This window comes from Podarcis filfolensis (assembly GCF_964270895.1).
Source record: "Podarcis filfolensis genome assembly, chromosome: 2".
In the NCBI taxonomy this organism is placed as follows: domain Eukaryota; kingdom Metazoa; phylum Chordata; class Lepidosauria; order Squamata; family Lacertidae; genus Podarcis; species Podarcis filfolensis.
Genome location: NC_139605.1, coordinates 91,715,215 through 91,741,677, shown reverse-complemented (window position 1 = coordinate 91,741,677; position 26,463 = coordinate 91,715,215). Strand labels below are relative to the sequence as shown.

Here is a 26,463-nt window from a genome sequence, read left to right as displayed (position 1 = left end):
GTTGCCGACATGGGGCAGAAGAACGAGCGACACTGAGAACTGGAGGCAGGGTGAGGTCTTCAGCAGAAGTCAGAAGGCTGGGGTGGCCAGCAGTGTGTGTGTGTGTGTGTGTGTGTGTGAGAGAGAGAGAGAGAGAGAGAGAGAGAGAGAGAGAGAGAGACTGGAGCACAGGGAGTCTCATGGAGGGATAAGGCTATTATGCCTTGAAAGCTCAGTTGGTTAGAGAGCAGTGCTGATAACGCCACGGTTGCAGGTTCGATCCCCATATTGGGGCAGCTGCTTATTCATTCCTGCATTGCAGGGGGTTAGACTAGATCAACCTTTCTCAACCTGTGGGTCCCCAGATGTTGTTGAACTACAACTCCCATCACCCCTAGCTAGCAAGGCCAGAGCTCAGGGATGATGGGAGTTGTGGTCCAACAACATCTGGGGACCCACAGGTTGAGAACCGCTGGACTAGATGATCCTCAGGGTCGCTTCCAAGTCTGCAATTCTATGAGTCTATGATGAGCGGCTACAAGCCAAAATGGTCATGCTCCACCTCCACTGTCAAGGGACCTCTGAATACCAGTTGCCAGGAATCCCAAGTGGGGAGAGCAACTGAAATCCCACTTACGGCCTTCCTGCGCCAGGCCACTGCATGAAGAGAGTGTTGGACTAGATGGGCCTTTGGTCTGACTCAGTGGGGATTTCTTATGTTCTTATGATATGGTGATGCCTGAGCCATAGTGGGCAGCCACAAGGGGAAAGCAAATGAGCTGGAGAGGCCCTTGAATGCCATAGGAGCCAACTTGGCTGCAAGTTGATTGCAGTTCAGGGATGTTTGTGGCCTACAAAGGCGGCACAGATGGAAGGGAACATGGTGGCATGTGGGGGCAGTGGCCTTGGGTGGGCCAATGCAGCAGATTATGTGCGAACTCCAGATACCAACATTCTCCTTCTGGCTTTGACAAGGTTACAGATAAGGTTCCACCTTATGAAAACTCCTGCTGCTGCTGCTCCTTCTCTTCCTCCTCCTCCTCTAGCAAACATCGTGCTGATGAAAGCGTCCCTCGAACATAAGTCTTGGGTCAGGAGGACATTCCTTTCTAGCAAACACCTGGCTCCAACCTCCAGAGGAGCTCCAGGGTCAGACTCAGGCAACTGCTTTAATTAAGGCTGTGAAAGACACCCATTAAAGAAACGTCCCGGGCATTTTTCAATCACAACGTGTAGAAAGAAAAATCTCTTGGGAGCTCGGAGGCAGGGCCTAATACGGCCCTGCTCACCTGGCCTAGTTGCACAGCCTGCTTTTCATTGCATAGGTCAGGGCATGGCCCCAGAACACGGGCAATCGTCCTCTCTTCCTGTGTCCTTGAGCATGTGCAGAGTGCCTCATCCTCACCACATCTGAGGCTGTAGAGGGAGAAGGGTGGATGGGTGGGTGGGAAGTGGTTTTGTGGGAAAGCCCATGACCCTCAAGAGTTCAGCATGAGCCCTCGATGTCTCTGTTTCAGCCCCGGTGGGAGGAGAGAGAAAAGAGAGCAGAGAGTGTTTGTGTTTGGAGAGCTGCCAAGAGTGTTAAGAGCAGTAAGTTTTATCGAACACAATATCCCCAGGAACACAAAGAGAGGGAAACAGAAACCGTGCGATAGATAAGACAGCAGCACCAGGCAGCTACATATGAAATTACTGCAGTGACCTTGACGGAAAGAAATGGTCAGGTGGGAGGGCATGCGAAGGAGGGCTGGCCCAGGGAATGCCCAAAGTCCTAAACTTAGGTTAAGCGACACATTCCAGAAGAAGAACCACCTGCAGCAAGACAACCCCGGCTGTATGGTGAGCCAAGGTTTCCCATGTTGCTGCTGCTGCAACAAACCAGACACGGCACAGCTCTTGCACAGCTCCCAGGCAACAGGGCTTGGTCAGAAGAACTTCCTGCTAGACTGGGCCCATCATCATCCCTGCTGGGTTTCCACAACACCCTCTAAACTGCATATAAGTATTATTACTAGTAGCAGGATGCATTCTGTGTTTCATTTCCAGGGACAATAAGAAATACTCCAACTCCAGAGATAGCAAGGGGAAAAATCTGAATGGAGGAAAGATGGTAAGATGGGGGGGGTAACATTTGCACAGGTCCACCCCTTGTTACATTTGCCTCTCCCTTTCCTACCTCCCCCTTAGTTGTCCATCCCAATAAGCTGGAAAAGTATAAAACTGTAAGATCATCAGGGCAGAAACCAGCCCTCTCGTTCTGTTTTTGTTTTTCCTTTTGTTTGCGCCACTCTGTAAAGCAAGGCAAGCACTGATTCAACTATGCAATTACAACAGAGGGAGGAAAGAAGCAAAACTCTGTTGGGGAAGGAAAGAGATGGGGCAGCAAATGGCTATGCGAGGGGGTGGAGGAAGCAAGTTCTCCAAAATCAAGACCCTGAAGGATGGACCGCACTGTAGGAGGCTGCATGGAAAGAGGGTCACAGGTCGTCCATTTCAAACATCCTGCTCTACAGCTGACCCTCCTTTTCTCTCTGATGCAATTTATTTCATTTATTTATTTCGTAATATTTATATGCCGCTCAATTGCAAAAACAAAACGACAACAATAACAACGCACCCCTCTTAATTTTTCTAATATTTGGGAACATAAGAAGCTGCCATCTAGCTTAGTGTTCCCTGCACTGACTGGCAAAGGCTCTCCAGGATTTCCGGGGTCTGAATTTGAGGGGTTCTGCATACAAAGCAGCACACGGCTCTGCCACTGAGCTCTGGCCTAATAACTGTGCCCAGGAAGTGAGTCTCCGTCTGGTGCAGAGCTGCCAGAGATGCTCCCACAGAAAAGTAACAGGCAGCCTTCTTAGTAGTCCACCCTCTGGGTGGTTTGGACCACAACTACGGAGCTGGAAAAAGTTGTACTGTAGTCAGAATCATCTGGAGGATACCAGGTTGGCGAATAGTGAAGAAGGCAAGTAGCCAGTGAAACAGTCCCACTCCCCTCTTTAATGCAACAAAAGCATAATCTGAACCTTAACCTGGCCTGGGAAAGAAAAGGACCAATCTGAGTGGGATAGAAGGGACTTGAGCTTTAATAAAGTGGGGCGGGCAAAAGATTGAAATGGGGCGCCGGGTTGGCGACAGGACCTGAGAGGAAACTTTCAGAGCCTGATTTGATTCATCAAAGCGCTGGGTGGGAGGAGGGCGAATCTCCCCAGTAGAAGTGTCTTTGGTGCTCCGTCTGTCTCTCTGTGTGTCCTGCCTTCCACCCAAGTGCTTCGGGACCCCCAAGCCTGGCACTGACTTACCCCCTTTCTTGCTCGCGCGACCAGGCGGCAGGCAGCCCTTTCCAGCACTGCTAGCTAGCCAAAGCAGCCGGCATTACATAATCCTGCTGAATCTTCCTACGATCCCTAGTCCCTGTGCGAGCGAGCGAGCGCCAGAGAGGGGGAAGGGAGGAAGAGAGAGAGAGAGAGAGAAGGAAAGGTGTGCGCGGGGGTGTCCGTGTGCGCGAACACGCGCGCGCGCCTACGCACACCTTGAAGAAATCCTGGGGAGTTCGGAGGCGGCAGCTGCTCTCTGGCAGAGGCCCGATCCAACCCATCCAAAGGCGCGCGACCTGCGTGCTCTGGCAGGGCGCTGGAGCATGCAGGTGGCGAGAGAGGGGAGGGGGAGGGGGGAGAGACAGGGGGTGCAGAGCACAGACTGGGTAAGCTCCTCCTGCATCTGGGTAAGGAAAAGGGGATATCTCACTCTCCCTCGCGCGCACAAAAAACAAAGGCACCCCCCCTTTTAAGCCAGGTCTCCCTGCTCACCACCCCACCCCTCTGCGGACCAGGAAACTTCAGCAGGCGGCGGCGGCGGCGGCGGCGGCGCAGTGCGAGGAGCCCAGCGGGGGCAGCAGCTCGGCTTTGCCAAACTCGCGATGACAATCAAAGCGGGCTTCACTGCAGTCAGGAAAGCGCGCTCGGCGTCCAGAACTTTCCTCCTCCCCCCCCCCACTTCCCCCTCCTCCTCCGGGCTACCTTTTCGAGGCTGAGCCTCCTTTCTCTGCCGCCCCCCACCCAGCGCCATCCTCCTCACTCCAGAGGGGTCTGCACTGCCGCCCGTCGAGGAAAAGCGCAGGGCGACCGTTCACTCGGGTCGTCCTTTCCCGCTGGGCAGTCCTGAGGCGAGCGTCCTTACCTCAGGCGCCGCCGCTGCTGCAGCTGCTGCTGTGCGCGTGTCCTTCTCTTCTTCCTCCTCCTGCCGCCGCCGCCGCCGCCAAGCTCTCCCTCAGCAGAGGTGTCCGCAGTCGGCTGGTGCTGCTGCGGCGGCTGCCATCCTCAACCCCCTTCAGGTGCCTTTCCCCTCAGACGACCGGATCAGGCAGGCGCACTGCTTCCAGCCTCCTCTCCCCGCCACCCTGTCCCTAAATCCATCCAGCGGGAAAGCGAAGCCGTCCCTCCATCCTGCTGCTGCTCCTCCTCTTCTCCTCCTCCTCTCACCTTTGCGAGTCCACCCAGGAGAGGAACAGGAGCTTTGCCTCGCAGGGGCGCACGACGCGGCGGCGACGGCGCGCAATCAGCCTCGGCGTTTGTGTGTGTTTGCGCCTAGTCTTCCCTCAGCTGCAGAGGGAGTCTCTCGTCCTCCTTGCCAGCCCGGCGTTTAAAAGAGAGCAAGGCGGGGAGCCGGGATGGGGGGGGGGGGCAAAAAGTTGCTCGGCTTGCTGGGCAGGTCTGCTTCAGTTTCCACAGGACACCAGGCGTGCGCGGCGCGCAAAGCAGGAGGGACTGAGCCAGGGAGCGAGGAGGCAGGCTCGCTGCTGCTGCTGCTGCCACCCCGGCTCTGGTTAACCGCTTCAGGCCCGCGACGTCGACGACAGGGACTCTCCGAAGTCTTCTCGGCGACCCCGCTTGGAGGGAGACGCAAGAGAGAGACAGAGAGCGAGAGGCAGGGATTATGAAAGCAGAGAGGCAGTGACTCACTGGCTTAACCCCTTCGGGCGGCGGGCACAGCCAGGCAGGCGTGCCAAGGCGGCGACGGGCGATGTGGGAGAGAAGGGCCGAGCGAGGCAGAAGCGTTAACAAGCCCAGGACGAGGCTCGGTCCCTGCCGTCCCAGAGCTGGAGCGCTGCCACCGCCGGGGCCCCCGGGGCTTTGTTTGGTTTGCCTAGACAGCAAAACGGCGGCGTGACCCAAGGGCTGCCACCGCCAGGCCTGTCCTTTCGCCCGCTCCCCACCTCCCTTCAAAAAGATTTTGACAGCACCGACGACGTGTTTGTTCGCGGGGGGGGGAGAGACGACCCCCACCTTCACCCCCTCCCCAAAGAGTCACTGACAAGTAGCGAGCAGGAGGCGGGGATGACGGCTGTCATCCTCTTCCTCGTCATCGAGCTGCCGCCTCCACGCCACTCTTTGTACTATATGTTTGAATCAGCAACAGATTTGTTCGCCTCTTTTATATCTGACAGTTCTGGTGTTCTCCGGGATAATAATAATAATAATAATAATAATAATAATAATAATAAAACTGAGAATCCTGCATTGCAGGGGGTTGGACTAGATGATCCTTGGGACCCCCTTCCAACTCTACCATTCAAATGATTCTATGATTCTCCTTCTGGGATGGAGGAGGAGCTGAGAACAAGCCATTCATCCACCTGCTGTGGAGAACCGGGAGGGAGGAGGGTCCTGGGTGTGCTGTGGTGGATGGGGGTTCATGTTGACCTTTTTATTAAAGCAAATAGGATCGATAATGATAATGATCACCTGCCCTTCACCAGCAGGTCCCAGAAGTGGCCCTGCGACCCTTCAGATGTTCCTTGGACTCCATCGCTCAACACATCCATACAGAAAGGCCAACGAGGAGGGATGAAGGGGGACTGGAGTCTGACAAACTTCCAGAGGGCCACAAATTCCCCTTCACTGACTCAGGCGGGGAAGACCGTGCTTCCAACTTTTGCACCCGAGAAGTCCCAGGCTCAATCCCTGGCACCTCACATTAAAAGGATCAGGGGACAGCAAACATCTAGACCAATGCAAGGAAGGTGAGGCAGTCATCTCAGGGAACGGATTTAGAACACTTGGTGCCAGAGTTTCCTTAACAGCATACAAAGGCAAAAGCTTGTCCAGCACAATCCAGGTTGGGACCTCCCAACTGCCTTGATCCAAGCAGAAGAACTGCTGGGTGTTTGAGTTTGGGCTTTCACCCAGATACTGCCTGAAGTGCTGTAAAATCGGCAATTTAGCAGGTGGCTAGAGATATGGGGTGCACACTTGGCACAGGAGTTACAGGCGCAATAAGGTACCAGGCTCTCCCTTGCCGATAGTGCCAGTCCCAGTCTTTAGATGAAATGGGGAATGGGGGCCTTTGCTATAGGAGAGGTATTTCTTCTCTATAAGTGGCCCATTCACTCATTAATGTTTTCAGTACAGTGGTACTTTGGGTTACATACGCTTCAGGTTACATACGCTTCAGGTTACAGACTCCGCTAACCCAGAAATAGTACCTCGGGTTAAGAACTTTGCTTCAGGATGAGAACAGAAATCGTGCTCCGGCGGCGCGGCAGCAGCAGGAGGCCCCATTAGCTAAAGTGGTGCTTCAGGTTAAGAACGGTTTCAGGTTAAGAACGGACCTCCGGAACGAATTAAGTACTTAACACGAGGTACCACTGTACAGCAAAATCCAATGCACAGCATCTCCTGCAAGCGTTCGGAAGTTGGCATTTACTCATTGCATTTATATTCCACATTTCTGCATCGTGTTGATGTAGTCCAAAGTTGGCAGTAACCAACTAAGTTTCTAGATTTCCCAGAGGGCTGCTCATCGCTAGTGGTCCCATGGGGACAACCAAAGACATGCCCTCAGCAGATCCTTGCACATCTATCACAGGAGGTCTGGCCATGCTGCTTGGTAGGTAAGAGTTTAGGGTTTTTGCTTGAAGAACTAAAAAACCAGCTTGATAGGGCATTTCCTTGCCGGGGCGGGGGAGAAGCACCATAGCTGAACAATTCCACTCCCAAGCTTCTGAAAAGCCCTTGTCTGTAAACAGGCTACTATAGCATTGATGGAGCTCTGCAGGCCCCAACAATCATAATCCATGGCTCTGCAATGCATATAGAAGTAGCTACCTGAAATCTGTTTTTATGAGAAAGAGGGGACTTGATGGTGAATCACAACAACAACAAGAAGAAGTTATGATCTACCCCTGGGTTCAATCATGTCGTTGTTAATGTATGAAGCCAGTCATAGCATCGGTCTGAAAACCTTGCCATACTGTGGATTGCGCTTAATTACACCCCAAAATTTTCGACAGGGTTATACACAGCAGAGTACAGAGAAACGAGTACTGCCAGCCAACTGTGGCAGAGTTAATTGTGCAGATTAGCCCTCATGTCTATTTAAGCAATTGGCAGCTTTATAAACAAAAGGAAACTGCTCTGGCACAGCATATATAAACAGGGTTTATTATTATTATTATTATCATTTCATTATGAAATCAGTAGTACTTAGACAAAAGGTGGTTTGTTCTTCTTTTCTAAGGGATCGTTCTTCAGCACTTCAAAGAGGGAAAGCATTTTGCTCACCATTGAATCCAGCAGTCCATAAACCTAAACACAGGAGTCAAAAAAACTTTCAGGACAAAAGTGTGGATAGCAAAGTCCCAGTAGAAAGGTACACATGAACAGACAGTCAAGTATGGTTTTTCTCAGGTGGTTTTTGTGTGTGTGCAGGCATCCCATAACAAACATTCTCTGTGTGTGAGAGAGGCATTTTTCAGCCTTTAACAGAGCAACCCTGTACAGTATATGTCTGTTCAGAAGTATGCCCCACTGAATGCTCTGTGGGGCTTGCTTTCAGATACATGGGTGTAGGACTGCAGCCTTAATGACCAACTGCAACTGAGGATAACCCTCTATATTACTGCTGCAGAATTCCATCATCAGTGACAAATTGGAGCAATCCCAACAGCTCCTAAAGCCTCTTTGTTCCATTAGTGTAATGGCTGAGGAAGCTACAAACATATAAACCAAGGGTCAGCGAACTTTTTCAGCAAGGGGCCGGTCCACTGTACCTCAGACCTTGTGGGGGGATGGACTATATTTGGGGGGGGGAATGAAGGAATTCCTGTGCCCCACAAATAACCCAGAGATGAATTTTAAATAAAAGGACACATTCTACTCATGTAAAAACATGCTGATTCCTGGACCATCCACAGGCTGGATTTAGAAGACGATTGGGCCGGATGCAGCCCCTGGGCCTTAGTTTGCCTATCCATGATATAAACATATACTATTTGGGGTACATGTAAAGCTGTAGTCCTAGCCTCACCAAACTTGGGAATAAGGCCCACTGAATTGGACTTCGGAGTAGACATTAGGACTGTGCTGTAACCTGCTGCCAATCTTTCTTTTCAGTGGGCTGAGGAAAGGCTGAAACCTTGCCTCACACAGGTGCAAAAGAGGACTGTGCATTTAGAGGCAGAGGAGAATTGTCATTTCAACAGGTTAAGTGCTTCATAAAATTTTGGGAAGCACTCTCGGCCCCACGTTTTCTCTCTCATGTCTGACCTGCTGAGCTGAAGAAGATGCAACCCCGTATATCCTTTTGGCTAGTGGAGGTGGAAGGCAGGTTATCGTGCCTGCTGGCTGTCCTGGGAGATCCTGGAATAGCCCTCAGGTGCTGGCCTAGCCTGCCCTTCTAAGCTAAGATCAGGGGTGAGAAGTGGCAGGAATTAGATGGCCATGAAATGCACACTTGCCCACTGCATACTCAAGTAGACATGGGTAGGATTTTAGGAACAGAGGAAGCTGCCTTATCAGATCATTAGCCTATCTAGCTCAGTTCTGTCTAAACCAACCGGCGGCAGCTCTCCAGGATGTCAGGCAGGAGTCTCTCAAGCTCTTGCAGCCAATCAGAACCCACGGATGTTTGGGTTCCAAAGAACGTTTGCAAACCGGAACACTTACTTCCGGGTTTGCGGCGTTCAGGGGCCAAAACATCCAAGTTCCAGAGCGTTCAGGATCCAAGGTATGACTGTATTTTTATTATTAAATTTCTATACCACCCTTCATTTAGAATATAAAAACAAACAAAAACAATTGCCCCCCCAGTTTAAAAGGCCACAGATTGTACTAAAATGTTATGGTTCTGGCTGAGTTTATTCCGGAATAGCAGCCCTACCCAAATTTCTTTGCTGCCTAGCCCTATGCTGTTAGGAGACAAAAAGTGTAATTATTCCATCGGTCTATCAAGTCTCAAGTCTGAGCACTGAGAAGAAGTCAGTGGGGAGAATCGATTCGTGTTTCAGGACTGCAGGAGATGCTATTTCTCCCTAATGCCTGGCCTCTGTGTTATCACAGAAGATAACTCTGCTAGATCAGCTTGAGGAAGCAAATGAAAAAGTCACTCTGAACTTGCGGAGAAGGTTCACATTTCAAAAGCAATGCATGCATGAAGGACTCATTATAGAGAAGTTTTAACTTTCATCTCAGGAGCCCAGATTAAACAGTTGCCTGTCTGTCACAAATGCACAGCAAGTTCTAAGCCTGACATCAATTGCCGTATGTTGAAAAGATGGCACAAAATGAAAAAGCAACAGGGAGAAGATGACAAGCAGCCTCATCCTAGGCACATTTGTTCAGAAGCAAGGCCCACTAGGTTTAACAGTAAAGGTAAAGGGACCCCTGACCGTTAAGTCCCGTCGTGGAGGAGTCTGGCGTTGCAGAGCTCATCTCACTTTACTGGCTGAGGGAGCCGGCGTTTGTCCACAGATAGTTTTTCCGGGTCCTGTAGCCAGCATGACAAACCAGAGCAGCACACGGAAACACCGTTTACCTTCCCACCGGAGCGGTTCCTATTTATCCACTTGCACTTTGATGTGCTTTTGAACTGCTAGGTTGGCAGGAGCTGGGACCGAGCATTGGGAGCTAACCCCGTCGCGGGGATTCAAACTGCCAACCTTCTGATCAGCAAGCCCTAGGCTCTGTGGTTTAGACCACAGCGCCACCCGCATTAACAGTAAGGTAAAGGTAAAGGTATCCCTGCCCGTACAGGCCAGTCGTGTCTGACTCTAGGGTTGTGTGCCCATCTCACTTAAGAGGCCGGGGGCCAGCGCTGCCTGGAGACACTTCCGGGTCACGTGGCCAGCGTGACGAAGCTGCTCTGGCGAGCCAGCGCAGCACACGGAAACGCCGTTTACCTTCCCGCTAGTAAGCGGTCCCTATTTATCTACTTGCACCCGGGGGTGCTTTCAAACTGCTAGGTTGGCAGGCGCTGGGACCGAGCAACGGGAGCTCACCCCGCCGCGGGGATTCGAACCGCCGACCATGCAATCGGCAAGCCCTAGGCGCTGAGGTTTTACCCACAGCGCCACCCGCATCCCACAGCGCCACCCGCATTAACAGTACATACCTACAAATAACAGGGCTCTGAACTTTAGCTAAAGCAGTAAGGAAATGGACAAAAGGTGACAACGCTGGGCACACCGACTTACTTCGACATAAAGTTTCTCGTGGTACTTTTCCTGCAGGATTGGGTCCACTTGTTCTTGGTGAGCGTCTTGGGCCTCTGACCCTGTAGCTTCCTGTGACGCAGAGACAGACTCCTTTGTCTCCTTTGTGGAACCTCTTGCTTTTCTCTCTTCTTTCAATTTGGCTTTCGTGCTTTTTGGACGTTCCTGTTTAGAAAAAACACAGGTACGATATAGACTACAGAGAGAGCTCGGAGCAAGCTGAGGACATACGTCACATGAACGTCTTCTCATGTGTATTTCCCAGCAAGTTGCACGTCCGAAGGAAGCCGCCCTTTCACAGCAAAGAGGCAGCTCTGTTCAGAAGCTCCAAAATCCTTTTCAAATACTTCCTCGGAACCAAGTCCTTCGTTTCCAGCATTCGTACCTTACAAGAGTCCAGCTATGTACCTCTTTGGCCGCTTTCGCTTTTTCTTTGTCTTTTTCCTTTGCAGCCTTCTTGTCTTCTTTCTGAGGTTTCCGGTCCTCTTTCCCTGTCTTCACAGCAACTGGCTTCAACTCAACTGCGCAGAAAACAGAGCAGTTCTGCTAAACTGAACCCTCTTTAGACTAGAATTGACAACTTTCCATTATTTCACCAGTCACCGCCATCTACTTTTTTTTGCCAGGCAACTAGTACCAAGCTCTGAAAAGTCAGGGACATTTGACATCCTGTTCAACAAACATCATTCGCACATCACCCTAAACCAAACCATGGCTTAGCATGAGCACACGAACATGCAGGTTTCTGGAGCCCAGCTGCAAAGGCTTTGCTCCTCCCTGGTCGTTTTGCTGCTGAGCTGACCTACTTGTGATTTGTTTGGAGAACGCTAAACCCAAGTTCAGATGATGCACTACAACAAACCATGGCTTAGTTCAGCAGCAAAACAACTGGAGAGGAACAAAACAGCTGCAATCTCCTCTCCAAGAGCCCACTTGGTTGCTCATTCATACTAAACTTTTAGCTTCCTGTTAATTATGCTGCTTTGAATATATACTATACTATATAGTATAATATATACTATAATGTTTCTTTAAATAATAATATTTCCCGGCCTTTTGACTAAGATCAAGTGTAGTATCTGTTTTTTAAGAACAGATACTACACTTGATCTTAGTCAAAAGGCTGGGAAATACAATTATTATTATTTAAAGAAATATTATTGTATGATGAACTTGCAAGCAGAATTTGAAGCATGAGGAACAGAAAAAAATAGGACTTACTATAATATTGTTTTGTTATAAGAGATAGAAGATAGGGTGTAGTAAAAGGAGAGAAAATAAAATCACCATGGAAAAGGGGATGGGAAGTCAATAAAACAAAACAATGTATTGAAGTGTATATGTGGAAATTTCCCCTTTTTCTCTTGAAATTTTACACACACACACACACACACACACACACACACACAGGTTACCAGATGTCCCTGTTTCCCAGGGACAGTCCCCAGATTTACAAATCAGTCCCCATACAAAATCCATTGAAGTTGAAAAGTGTCCCCAGATTCAAATCTGGTAACCTATATATATATATATATATATGTATATATGTATATATGTATATATGTATGTATGCACACACACACACACATATATATATATAATGTATACTTTATATTTTACTTTCTTCAGCAATGTTTGATTATTTCATTTGATTTGATGTACCGTATTTTTCCCTCTATAACACGCAGATTTTTTCTCCTAAAAAGGAAGGGGAAATGTCTGTGCGTGTTATTGAGCGAATGTGTGGTCCCTGGAGCCAAATGGCAAAAAAAATCAGGCAAAAATCAAATCGCGCGTCTCGGAGAAGGGAAACCTGAAAAGAGGAAGTGGCTGCTTTCCTGCATTCTGCCTCAGGGTCTTACTGCCCACCCTCCTCTGTTTCCTTGCTGTGTTTGCTCAAACGGAACAAAGAGCAGGGAAAGCCCCTCCCCTCCAGGCAAGCAGAGGGGAAAGCAGAGTGTCGTCTCTGTGCTCCGGTGCTGCTGAAAACATGCAGGAGGGAGGGAGGGAGAGAGAGAGAGAGAGAGAGAGAGAGAGAGAGAGAGCGAGCTGGCTGGCTTGGGTGGGTAGGTGAGGGAAAACTTTTGCCTTCCTTTCCTCCCTCCCGTTATACCCCTCTCCTGCATTCTTAGCCAGCTGCTTCTCTGCACACCCCTCTCGTGCTCCTTGTCCATTCTGTATTTTTCCTTCCTTCCCCACTTAAAATGTGGTTAAAAAGCATGGATCCACATGGATCCTCAGGATCTTTGCATTGGGTCACCCCAAATTCACCATCAGATCACATAGCATGTCCATGGCTACAGCCTGCCCCCCAAAAATCACACACGCACTGTTGCCTGGGGCTGCAATGGTGCAAAAATGTGGTTAAAAAGCATGGATCCACATGGATCCTCAGGATCTTTGCATTGGGTCACCCCAAATTCACCATCAGATCACATAGCATGTCCATGGCTACAGCCTGCCCCCCCCAAATCACGCACCCACTGTTGCCTGGGGCTGCAATGGTGCAAAAACGTGGTTACAAAACATGGATCCTCAGGATCTTTGCATTGGGTCACCCCAAATTCACCATCAGAGCACATAGCATGTCCATGGCTACAGCCTGCCCCCCCCCCAAAATCACGCACCCACTGTTGCCTGGGGCTGCAATGGTGCAAAAACGTGGTTACAAAGCATGGATCCACAGGGATTCTCAGGATTTTTGCATTGGGTCACCCCAAATTCACCATCAGATCACATGTCTGTGGCCACAGCATGAAGCACAAAAATGATACATCCACTGTTTCATTCAGAATGTTTTTTCCCTTGTTTTCCTCCTCTAAAAACGATGTGCGTGTTATGGTCAGGTGCGTGTTATCGAGCGAAAAATACGGTAGGTTGTAAACAACTCTGAGATGTTTTTCTTAAAAATATAAAGCGTCATAGAAATGAACTTAATGACCGGGAAAAGAAAAGTGCATAAAGGATTCTACAATCATACAACCAGGAGATAGCTAATGAGGGTGTGGGAGAGGTACAAAGATTTAATAGAATGAAAAACACCCTGGTGGTTATCACCAATTGAAGCTTCATTGCTCAAACCGCTTGGCAAAAAAGGGAAGTAGCCTACATATAGAGAGTTATTGAGAGATCAAGAAGGGAAATGGAAGTTAAAAGATTATGAGGAAATTAAAGACCATTTTCAGAATTGGCTGCATTATAGACAATTATAAAAATGTATAAAGAAGATAACAAAAAAGGGTTTAGTTATACAACTTCCAGATTTCAAAAGGAAGTTATAGAAGAAGAAGTGAAGCTGCTGGAGAAAGCATATAGTATTCTGCTAGAATGGGAAGGTCAAATCAGTTATGATCAAATGGGCACAAGATATAGGTCATAATATACAACTTGAGGACGGGGAGAAATTGTGGGAAGTAGATCTGAAATTTACAGATTGTTCTCTTTTGAAAGAAAACTACTTATATGAAAATGATGTACAGATAGTATATCACACAGGTACAAATAGCAAAAATGTACAAAACCGGGTCGAACACATGCTGGAACTGTAAAGAAAAAGAAGGTACTTTTTATCATATGTGGTGGGAATGTAGAAGTTAAAATTTTTTGGGAAATGATATACAATGAATTTTTAAAAAAATGTTTAAAATAACATTTATAAAGATAAGACTAGTGTTAAGATCTAGTCTTAACGTTGGAAGAACCAAGACAAAGTGTGAAAGAGGCAATAAAAAGAATGGAAGAGTTTGGGAAGGTATCAGGGTTTAAACTCAACAAAAACAAGACGAAAATGCTAGCAAAAAATCTGAAGAAAGAAGAGATGGAAGAATTACAAGTAGACTCAGGAATCGCGATAGCTAAAAAAATAAAATATTTAGGAATTTGGATGACAGCAAAAAATATAAACCTGTACAAGGACAACTATGAGGTGGTATGGAAAGAAATTAAGAAAGATATGAACATATGGAGCAGACTAAAATTGTCATTATTAGGAAGAATCTCTGTGATAAAAATGAATATACTACCTAGACTGTTATTTTTATTTCAAGCAATACCAGTGGTAAAAGGGATAAGACAATTTAAGGATTGGCAAAAAAATTTAGCGAAATTTGTCTGGCAGGGGAAAAGGCCAAGGATAGAAATGAAGATACTAGTAGATAAGAAAGAAAGAGGAGGTTTTGATTTACCAGACCTGACTTTATATTATGAAGCTTCGTGCTTGGTATGCTTAAAAGATTGGCTGACTTTAGAAAATACTGACCTATTAGATCTAGAGGGCCACGACAATAGATATGGTTGGCATTCGTACCTATGGTACAACAAAGTAAAGGTACATAAAGGTTTTCTAAACCATGTGATCAGGAAATCTTTATATAAAGTATGGGATCGGAATAAAAACCTCCTGGAAAGAAAGACACCGTGGTGGATATCACCAATTGAGGTGCTGACAACAAAAAAAGTAAACATGGAAGGGGAAAGAGTAACATATGAGGATATTACTAGGAAAACAGACCAAGGGATAAAGCTCAAACCATGTGACCAAATTGAAAAGATGTTAACAGGGTGGCTGCAATACCACCAGATCAGTGACTTATTAAAGGAAGATAAAAAGAGAAATGGGTTCGAAGACAAAAAATCGAAATTCCAAATCGAGTTAATAGACTGTAAAGATAAAATTTTATCAAGAATGTATAGCTTATTGCTAGAATGGTATACAAAAGACGAAGAAGTAAAGGAATCAATGATAAAATGGGCAATTGATATTGGGCATAACATTGAATTGGATGCGTGGAAAAGATTATGGAAGGAGGGTTTGAGATTTACAGGATGCATGGCTTTAAAGGAAAACTTGCTAAAAATGATGTATAGATGGCATTTGACGCCAGTGAAATTAGCTAAAATGTATAGGAAAAAAGATAGAAAATGTTGGAAATGTAAAAAGGCAGATGGCGACTATTTCCATATGTGGTGGACCTGCGATAAGGTAAAAAAATTTTGGGAATCAATTTATAATGAACTCAAAAAAATATTTAGATATACTTTCCCCAAAAGACCGGAAGCGTGTCTATTAGGCTTAATAGGAACAGAAATTAAAATAGAAGATCAAAATTTGTTCATGTATGCTACAGCTGCCGCGAGGACCCTTATGGCCCAAAGATGGAAAGTACAAGATATACCAACTATTCAGGAGTGGCAGGCGAAGTTGACAGAATATGCAGAACTTGCCAAACTGTCAGGGAGGATCTGGGACCAGGGAGATCAAAGATACCAAAATAACTGGAGTAAATTTATTGAATATTTAAAGAAGAATTGTAAAGAGGTCAAGACACTAGCAGGATTGACATAACACCTCCAATGTATAATAGTACTAATATGAGAATGATGTGCGTGATGGAAAGAGGATAAATATACCAGTTGTGGGGAGGGAGGGGGGTCGCGACTCGGCAGAGTCAAAGGGAATGTATGGTGCTATTACAATTTGTTGGAAAAGAATATGTAAGGAAAACAATAAAAATTCACTCGGGGGAAAAATAAAAAAATAAAAATAAAATAACATTTATAAAGAAACCTGAAGCATTTTTGTTAGGGATTGTAGGACAAGACCTGCCAAAAAAAACCCAAAGAATGTATTTATGTATGCTACAACAGCGGCAAGTGTCTTGTTAGCACAAGGATGGAAGAATGAGGAAATCCCAATGAAAGAACAGTGGCAAGAAAAATTGATGAGCTATGCGGAATTGGCTAAGCTGACATACAAACTGCGTAGTAAGGACAATCGTGACTTCAAGGAAGAATGGGACCTTTTTACAAATTATCTAAAAAGACAACAAAACAACTTAGACTCCTTGGCAGGTTTTGAAAAAACATCCACAAAGTTATCAGTTGAATATATGATAGATAAGGCAACGATATGATGGATTTTTGAAAACAAATGGATTACAAAAAATTTCACAGGAAAGTAAAATATTGTTGAACTGTAAAATAACAGATCAGGAGATAGAAGGTGCCATTTCAAATATGCAATTGGGCAAATCTCCGGGACCGGATGGGTTGACTTCCAGATACTATAGATCTTTGAAGAACTGGTTAATCCAACCTCTGAAGGAAGTCTGCAACGAGATTCTAGAAGGGAAAAGGGCACCAGAATCGTGGAAAGAGGCCTACATTACACTTATACCGAAAACAGAGACTGAAAAGACCCAACTTAAAAACTACCGTCCCATATCCTTATTAAATGTGGATTACAAAATCTTTGCTGATATTTTGGCCAAGAGACGGAAAAGAGTATTGATTGAAGAGATACATAAGGACCAAGCGGGCTTTCTGCCGGGAAGACACATATCAGATAACTTGAGGAATGTAATTGACATTTTGGAAAAGTTAGATGTGAACATAAATACTAAAGCTGTTCTGATATTTGTGGACGTGGAGAAAGCCTTTGACAACATTTCTTGGAGTTTTATGAAAAAGAACTTACAGGGTATGGGGGTAGGCCAAGGTTTTGAAAATGGTATAAGTGCAATATACTCTGAACAAAAGGCTAAATTAATTGTAAATAATGTGGTTACGGAACAATTTAAGATTGAAAAAGGGACACGACAAGGGTGCCCAATCTCCCCTTTACTTTTTATATCGGTCCTGGAGGTTTTGCTGAATATGATTAGAAGGGACCGGTTGGTTAAAGGCATACAGGTCGGAGCCAAACAGTATAAATTGAGAGCATTTGCAGATGACCTAGTCTTGACGTTACAGGAGCCAGAATCTAGTACCAAAAGAGTTTTAGAATTAATTCAAGAATTTGGTCAGGTGGCAGGATTTAAACTGAATAAGTCCAAAACTAAGGTTTTAGAGAAAAATTTGACATTGTTTGAAAAAGAGAAATTTCAGAATGAAACAGGTTTGACTGTGGTGAAGAAAGTGAAATATCTGGGGATTAATATGACATCTAAAAATGGGAACCTATTTAAAAATAACTATGAGAAATGCTGGTCAGAAGTGAAAAAAGATCTCGAAATATGGTCAAATTTGAAGCTTTCCTTGATGGGTCGAATAGCAGCTATAAAAATGAATGTATTGCCTAAAATGTTATTTTTGTTTCAAACATTACAAATTGTGGACAAGATGGATTGTTTTAAGAAGTGGCAGAAAGACATTTCTAAATTTGTCTGGCAGGGCAAGAAGCCCAGGATAAAATATAAGATTTTAACTGATGCAAAAGAAAGGGGTGGTTTTGCCCTGCCAGACTTCAGACTGTACTATGAATCAGCAGCATTCTGCTGGTTGAAAGACTAGCTGCTTCTTGAAAACACAGACATTTTGGATTTAGAAGGTTTTAACAACGTTTTTGGATGGCATGCATATTTGTGGTATGATAAGGTTAAAGCTCATAAAGCATTTAAAAATCACATTGTTAGGAGATCTTTGTTTAATGTTTGGATCAGATATAAGGATTTACTGGAAAATAAGACCCCAAGGTGGTTGTCACCAATGGAAGCGAAAGCCCAGAAAAAGCTCAATATGGAGGCCAAATGGCCAAAATATTGGGAAATTTTGGAACAAGAAGGAGATAGACTGAAATTGCAGAGCTTTGAGAAACTAAAAAATAAAGTGCGAGACTGGCTCCATTATTTTCAGATAATGGAGGCTTACAATTTAGACAAGAAAATTGGCTTCCAGGTGGAAAAATCTAAATTAGAAACAGAAGTGCTAGAACCTAAAACTAAGATTATGTCAAAAATGTATAACTTGCTGCTGAAATGGAATACAGGATGAAACGGTTAAGTCAGCTATGATTAAATGGGCACAAGATGTTGGACATAACATTATGTTTGCTGACTGGGAACAGTTATGGACCACCGGTATGAAATTTACGGCATGTAATGCCTTAAGAGAGAATATTATGAAAATGATATACAGGTGGTACATGACCCCAGTCAAGCTTGCAAAAATATATCATTTGCCCGATAATAAATGTTGGAAATGTAAGGAGGTGGAAGGTACATTCTTTCACCTTTGGTGGACATGCCCAAAGATTAAGGCTTTCTGGGAAATGATTTATAATGAAATGAAAAAGGTATTTAAGTATACCTTCTTGAAAAAACCAGAGGCTTTTCTCTTGGGCATAGTCGGCCATTTGGTGCCAAAGAAGGACAGAACTTTTTTTATGTATGCTACAACGGCAGCAAGAATACTTATAGCAAAGCACTGGAAGACTCAAGATCTACCCACTCTGGAAGAATGGCAGATGAAGTTGATTGACTGTATGGGACTGGCAGAAATGACCAGCAGAATCCGCGACCAGGGAGAAGAGTCGGCAGAAGAAGAATGGAAGAAATTCAAGGACTATTTACAGAAATACTACAAAATTAATGAACTCTGAAAAGATGCTGGATTGAACTTATGTGGTCTCTAGCTGTTATGATAAAGATAATTGGGATTAAAATTGTATAAGTCATAAAATTTTAAAAAGCTGATTGGAAAATAAGGTGTTAATTAAAAGGAATGTTAAGAGATTAGGATTTGCTGGATTAACAATTTGAACTAGAAAACAAGAAGGGGAGGTATGAGGAAGTCAAAGAAATATGTTACTGAAAAATTGTTATTGAAATTGATTTGTTTTTAGTATTTTTCTTTTTCTTTTTGTGTTTGCATAAAATTGGAAAACTTAATAAATATTTATAAAAAAAAAGATAAGGCAACGATATGTACAATTTTATAATATGCAGAGGATAATATGTGCAAAGAAACCAGGGAGGGGAGCTGAGGGAAGTCCTGGGGGGTGGGGAGAGGGAGGGAGGGGAGGGGGCAAGGGGGGGGAATGTAAATGGTTATTGCTAAAATTGTTCAATAAAAATATATTCAAAAGAAAGAAAGAAATGAACTTAATGTCAACAACAACAACACTGGCATAACAACCTAGCATGGTAAAAGGTAAAGGGTAAAGGAGGCCTGGATGGTTAAAAGCCAGAGCACATGGAAACACCATTTACATTCCCGCCGCACCGGTACCTGTTTATCTACTTGCACTGCCATGCTTTCGAACTGCTAGGTTGACAGGAGCTGGGACAGAGCAACAGTTGCGAGGATTCAAACCGCCAACCTTCTGATCAGCAAGCCCAAGAGGCTCAGTGGTTTAGACCACAGCGCCACTCGCATTCCATCCTAACATCCTAGCGTGATGAGGTCATTAACTACATAGCTGGATTGGCAGGCTGCACTCCTGACCTCTCCAGATTCTGCCAGGCTCCACAGAAAGATCCCCTTCAATGACACAATAGCTCACCTACTTCCTCTGGAACAATTTCTACGTAAGTATCCTTCTCAGGCATACCAAGCAGCGACCTGAGCACCAGCGAACGGCTCACCAGACCATCGATCACTTCACGCCACAACTGGAAACTGCAATGAAAAAGGAACTAATTTAAGTCTGAGGAGGAGGAGGGCCTGAGAAAGCAACAGAACGTTGCTACCTGTTTTTCAATGGTTTTTCTCCACCTTCAGAACCAAAGGCAGCCTGAAACTAGCAGGAGCTGCCCCATGTTAATGCGACAAGGCAGGAAAAGAAAGCTCCAAGTGTTGTCACATTCCAACTACCATCAGCTCGGTCCAACTAACTACCCAGCTCAAGTCAATGACCCGGGGCCAGTCACCATCTGTCAGGCTGATCAAGAAGGTTGTTGCAAGGGGCGGGAAATGGAGGAAGGAGAAGAGCAATACATGCTTCCCTGAACTCCTTGGAAGAAGGGACTGTGGAATAAATAAACAAACCCAACTGCATCTAGAATTGGCTTAAGAACAAAGACAACTGTGAGCCACCCATCACCCCAAAATACCTTTCCTCCTCTTAACATGGATCAACCCACCTGTTGGGAGCCCCAGCTTCTTCTCTACTCTACATAGCATTTGGGTTTGCTTCTGGAGGGGATAACAGAATCATAGAATTGGGGGACCCCATGGGTCATCTAGTCCAACCCCCTGCAATGCAGGAATCTCAGCTAAAGCATCCATGGCAGATGGCCGTACCACCTCTGCTTAAAGACGTCCAAGGAGAACGTTCCATTGTAGAGCAGCTCTTACTTTCAGAAAGTTCTTATGTTTAGTTGGAATCTCCTTTCTTGTAACTTGAAGCCATTGGTTCATGTCCTACCCTCCCAAGCTTGTTCCCTCTTCCATGTGACAGTCCTTGAGATATTTGAAGATGGCTATCGTATCTCCTCTCAGTCTCCTCTTTTCCAGCTAAACATACCCAGCTCCTTCAACCGTTCCTCATATGGCTTGGTTTCCAGACCCCTGATCAATTCTAATTTGGCTGACAATGTTACCAGTCAGCTAGCGTAAGGTGTCTGGTGGACAAAATCAATCCTTTACAGCAGTTGTGGGGAGCCTTTGACCTTCCAGATGTTGCTGAGCTCCAGCTCCCCTTCTCCCTTGCCACTGGCCATGCTAGTTGGGGTTGATGGGAGCTGGATTTCAGCAACATCTCAAGGGCTACAGGGTCCCCCATCCCTGCTTTACAAGCACCCACAACATACCATATTTGGTAAAGGAGGTCTGTCTGAGGCATCACTGGTGGATAACAAAGCTCCAAGGCTGCTTTATTGAGCTGGGCCAGGGCAGCTTCTCGTTCCTCTTCCTCGGGGATTGTCAGCAAAGTCTAGCAAGAGAGAAATCACAGCCAACATTTCGCGGTTTAGTAACAGCAAGTGTTCCTGGCTATTCATGGCCAGACCAAGATCACCATGCCCAGCAGAATGAAAAAATTGGGCAAAAGAGCTGCCCCACCTCTAGCAGCCTCTGTGAAAGTTAATAGCTGGCCTCAGCCTTGTAATGCTTCCACACCTCCAACACTCCCCTGTCCATGGGAAATAAAGGCAAAAGGTAAAGGACCCCTGGATGATTAAGTCCAGTCAAAGGTGACTATGGGGTTGCAGCGCTCATCTCGCTTTCAGGCCGAGGGAGCTGGCGTTTGTCCACAGACAGCTTTCCGGGTCATGTGGCCAGCATGACTAATCCACTTCTGGTGCAACAGAACAACGTGACGGAAATCAGAGCGCACAGAAAGACCTTTTACCTTCCCGCCACAGCGGTACTGATCTACTTGCAGTGGCGTGCTTTTGAACTGCCAGGTTGGCAGGAGCTAGGACAGAGCAATGGGAGCTCACCCCGTCGCAGGGATTCGAACCACCGACCTTCTGATCAGCAAGCCCAAGAGGCTCAGTGGTTTAGACCACAGCGCCACCCACATCCCTTTACTGAATGCCTGAACCACAAGATCTGCATTTGCTGGATACAGGGATTCTCCCTTTTGGCATCCACCTTAAAAAAATGACATGGGACTAAACATATGAAAAGCCATATTTGCATTTGAGTTTCTAATGAAGATAATAGCATTGGAAGTGGGCTGGATCTCTGGAAGCTGGCTTGGAAAATAAAAACAATCACTGGGAAATAGAACTAACGATGCATTGCTCTTCCGGGGTTACTCGTGCAAGCGTCTTAAGACAGCATGTTTGTACACACCACATTCCAGTGTCTCAAGTCCTAGACACTGATTCTTCTTTCAATCTACCGTATTTTTCGCTGCATTGGACGCACCGGACCATAGGACGCACTGGACCATAGGAGGGGGAGAACAGGGAAAAAAAAATTTTTCTTGTTCTCCCCCTCTAAAACAAGGTGCGTTCAAGGTACATTCACCCGAGCTTGTGGGGCTGGCGGTGGGGGGAAGCGCTGCTTTCCCCCACCGCCAGCCTCAAAGATCCCTGAAGCCTTTGGAGTGCAGCGCCCCGCTGCCCTGGAGAGGCGGTGCGCGCAGCTGTCCCCAAGCTAGAGCAGCGAGACGGAGCCCTCCGTCTCGCTGTTCTGGCTTGGGAACAGCCTTGCTAGCTTCTGCAGGACAGCGGGGTGAAGGCACCCCGCTGCCCTGGAGAGGCTGTGCGCGCAGCCGTCCCCAAGCTAGAGCAGTGAGACGGAGCGCTCCGCAGTGCTCCGTCTTTCTGTTCTGGCTTTGGGCTTAGCGGCGCAGCCTGCATTCGCTCTATAGGACGCACACACATTTCCCCTTAATTTTTGGAGGAGAAAATGTGCGTCCTATAGAACGAAAAATACGGTAGCTGCCTTCAATAAACGAAAAGTTTGGATACGTTGATAACAAGGCCGAGCCTTTCTAGGAACAGGGCAGAGCCAGGAGAAGTAAGGAACACCCGAATCAAGCACCTGTTTGAAATCAAAGATGGACAGATTCCACTCCACTCGGTTGATGTCCTCCATTCGGTTGACGTCCTCCACATCAGACCTACTCAGCTCGCCGGCCAGCTCCTCCACCATGGACTTCCTCACCGACGAATCATCTGGGGACACACTCTTACGGGGCAATTCGTCGGGACTCTTCTGCCGAGACTCCCCACCGCTCTTGGGTAGAGAGGCTTCTTCTTGGGTAGCGATGCTTTTCCTCATCTCCTCCTCGTATGGAGGAGGATTCATGAGTTTATTCCACAGCTCATACAGCTCCTTTACCACTTGGTGCTGGTAGTACAACTGAAAGCGAGAGAAGATAAGGGAAGAATGTAAAAAAAGCCCCTTTGGTCCATCACTCTGTTCTCACCGTAGCCAACCAGATGCTCGTGGGAACCCCAACAAGCAGGACCCCAAAACAAGAGCACCTTCCCTACTTGCAAGGCCCAACAACTGGTATTCAGAAGATAAGGACAGCAAGGAAGGATTAAACATGCAAGGATATTAACATACTTAAACAGATTCCGATGGATTCCATGATGTAGAAATCCCATTTTAGGATAGAACTTGATATGTCAGCCCAATATAAATAAATAAAAAATGGCTCCCAGATCTGCCATGGGAGTTGTGATGTAGATTTAACGATTGCTGCTTCAACTATAGGTGGCTCTGTGGCAGTGAATCATGTTCTCTTACAATAAAGCTGTTCCTTTGTTAAATGACATCTTGGCCTAGCTTCTTCCCTAAAATCACCTGACAGGAGCAGTATAGAATCACAGAATTGTAGAGCTGGAAGGGACCCCTTGCGATGCAGGAATCTTTTGCCCAACGTGGGGCTCAAAAGCACAACCCCGAGATTTAAGATTCTCATGATTAACAGACTGAGAGTATGCTGGCTAAGTTCTGGAAACAGCGGCTACAGCTCCTCTTAGGCGAGGGGGACTGTGTCACTAAAATCCACAATCCCTTCAAAGTTCAAAACTCTTCCTTCTAGCCGTTAGGCAACAGAAATACAAATGTCCCTCAATAAGGAATGTTGTGAAAAGTCAGTCAGTCTGAGTTTTTAAAGTACAGTGGTACCTCAGGTTAAGTACTTAATTCATTCCGGAGGTCCGGAGTTAACCTGAAACTGTTCTTAACCTAAAACACCACTTTAGCGGATGGGGCCTCCTGCTGCCGCCGCGCCACCAGAGCACGATTTCTGTTCTCATCCTGAAGCAAAGTTCTTAACCTGAAGCACTATTTCTGGGTTAGCGGAGTCTTTAACCTGAAGCGTATGTAACCTGAGGTACCACTGTAACATTGAGCCCCGTCCTCCAGGCCTCAGTGACTAAGCCAACAGTCCTGTATACACTTAGATAGGAGTAAGTACCATGTAACTCTGTGGCACACACTTCTAAATAGAGACAGGAGTGCAGCACATGAACCCTAAAGCTGATTCCTGACATCCTGACCCATAAAAAACCAACAGCACCCTCTCACTCCAAAGCAGAAAGATACCTCTGGGTTCATTCTGTGGAATAGCTCTTCCTCTGTGACATACGCATCGTGAGGAGACCGTGGTCGCTCTGGCACACGGATTCGATCAAGCAGGTCCTTCAGATTCTCTTCCACTATGACAGCAACTTCCCGGGCTTCTAGCTCTTCCTGAGATTTCCAAGAAAAGCACATGGAAGTTTGGGTATGCACATTCCTGTTGCTGAGGCACACGGAGAGATAAATACATAAACATGCAATGTCGCCTCAGGGCGGCAGAAGCAAAGAGGAAGGAAACTCTGCCCTCTGCCACTGCCCAGATGAACAAGGGCTATGGGGAGACTGTTTCTCACCCTCCCTTCTATTTCAGCATCTCTGCCCAGCCAGCCTCACAATGTCACTGTAAAAGTGTGAGTGGCCCAAGGTCACCTAATGGGCTTCATGAATGAGTGGAGGTTTAAACTCTGGTCTCCCTGGTCCTGGCTGGAAGTTCTGCTTTGGCCTGGAGAGGCAAAAAGGGAACGGTCCATTATAGTCAGCCAGGGAACACCAGCAAGCTGAGTTGCAACTGCTCATGCTGAGCCTTCACTGCAGATCTTTGCCACCTTCTCTTATCACTTGTAAATGTAATCTCCTGGGAGTGTTAAGCCAAGATAAGATCACCTAAAATGTCACTCCTTCCTTGCTGCTCCTACCTCCACACCTTAACTAATCAAGAAGTCTCAACGGTCTGAGGTTCCTTCCAGAAAAGCCCCAAAGATAGCTTGATCTATTTCTCCCCCACCAAACTGGAGGGCAGAATGAAGATGTATTTTTAGAAACCATTTCTCAAGAGATTGAGGACAAACCTTTCCTGACATGATTGGAAGTCTTTGTTCTTGTTTTTTATTTTTAAGCCCAAGTTGGGCAAAAGTTGATGCTTTTTACCTCAGCAACCGGGAAGCTTTTGGATACTGAAGAGACAAGAGCTAAAGATCCCTTCCTCTATGGCAAGCCCATCAGGCAAGCCCAGCCCTTCACTCTACCCTAATACAATAAAGTGCGCTTTTTTTTAACTCTGGGGGTGCCAGAATCTGGAGCGCAATCAGGTCTTAATGTCAAAAGATCCAGGGTAACACGTGAGAACTGCAGGCTTGCATGCAAAATGTACACTACGGAAGAGAGGCATAGTCCTGAATCTTTCAGTGACAGTGATGGACTTGGTGGTGATGGACTCAACTTCCCTCAGGACCAGCCAATATGGCCAACAGTCAGGAATGATGGGAGCCGTAGTTTCCAGCAACATCTGGAGGGTCACAGGCTAACCAAACCCTGCTCTACAGAAATTCCTGATGGCATTCTTTCATCCGTGTGACCATGACAAGGAAGGTATCTTTCCCCATGGGCAAACAGAATGTGTGCTCAAGCCTACTCATCTCACAAAAGACACCTAACCTTAGAGCACCCGATAACCCACAATGTTCGTAGCCCCTGTTTGATTACCTCTATCTCGTTCCTGAGATCAGCTGATATATCTTCATACACAGCAATTCCCCACAGGGTCACTTGCAACATAGCACCTCCTAACAACACAGGACGAGTGCCAAACTCCCAGGACTCTGTGAAGATGCCTGCATTTATCGCCTTGAAGATGAAAGAAAACTTCCTGGTTTCTCTAGGTAGGATAACGCCTAACAGGAACAGAAGGGAAACGGGGATGCATTGCAGTTTCCACTGGCAAGGCAACTCCTCTGACAGCAGCTTCACACATTGCTTTAGTTTTCATTCACATATTTTCAGATTCATATCCCCATCTATCAACAAGCAAGAGTCCTCAAGGATTTTGCAAGGATGTAACACAGGTTTGCAAAAAACATGTGTTTGCTGCAGTGTGAATTATACAAGTGCATGTAGGATGGCCACAGCCCCCTATTTCATGTAGAGGCGCCGCTAAGCATGCCTTTGTCGTTGTGTAGCGTGCAAAATGGCCCAAGGAGGAACAGAAGGAAGACAATGATTTCAGTTTATTAGGTGGCCTTTTGCCAGAATACTCCATATAATCTTCACCCTCTGTTGTCAGCCTTCCTGTTAATTTTGTCTTATACATATCATGCTCCTTGGACCGGGACGTATTAGGCAGAGTTCAGCAGAATCGCTTTAGTCAGTACATAATGACCTGGCCTTGGACAAAACACATCCAACCGACTGCAAACTTTTGACACTAGGCTCTAGGCACAAATGCGTCAGTATCCTAACCATCTGGTTGAAACCCACCCATGTGACTCTACAACCTCCAACAGCTTTTCTTC

At 46.3% G+C, this 26,463-nt stretch overlaps 2 protein-coding genes across 17 annotated transcripts in view; both read right to left on the bottom strand.

Annotated features, from left to right (window-relative positions):
* Positions 1-5,122, bottom strand: part of EPN3 (epsin 3) — a 36,265-nt gene extending 31,143 nt beyond the window's left edge. Inside the window, exon 1 of one of the 14 annotated variants that reach the window (XM_083598163.1) lies at positions 4,159-5,122. The gene's annotated coding sequence lies outside the window, so the exon portion shown is untranslated. Of the gene's footprint in view, positions 1-3,281; positions 3,398-4,158 lie in introns of those variants that run through there. The other 13 variants (XM_083598173.1, XM_083598170.1, XM_083598171.1 and 10 more) reach the window with 13 other exon arrangements.
* A 2,280-nt stretch (positions 5,123-7,402) lies between these two features.
* Positions 7,403-26,463, bottom strand: part of MYCBPAP (MYCBP associated protein) — a 31,424-nt gene continuing 12,363 nt past the window's right edge. For 2 of the 3 annotated variants that reach the window (XM_083598124.1, XM_083598125.1), the window contains 8 exons: positions 25,658-25,845; positions 24,200-24,346; positions 22,682-23,002; positions 20,998-21,119; positions 19,749-19,864; positions 10,877-10,989; positions 10,451-10,633; positions 7,403-7,565 (listed from right to left, as the gene is read on the bottom strand). In XM_083598124.1, the coding sequence (XP_083454250.1) occupies positions 7,464-7,565; positions 10,451-10,633; positions 10,877-10,989; positions 19,749-19,864; positions 20,998-21,119; positions 22,682-23,002; positions 24,200-24,346; positions 25,658-25,845 (1,292 nt within the window). In that variant the 3' untranslated portion in view covers positions 7,403-7,463. Of the gene's footprint in view, positions 7,566-10,450; positions 10,634-10,876; positions 10,990-19,748; positions 19,865-20,997; positions 22,031-22,573; positions 23,003-24,199; positions 24,347-25,657; positions 25,846-26,463 lie in introns of all 3 variants that reach the window. The other variant, XR_014544341.1, reaches the window with a different exon arrangement.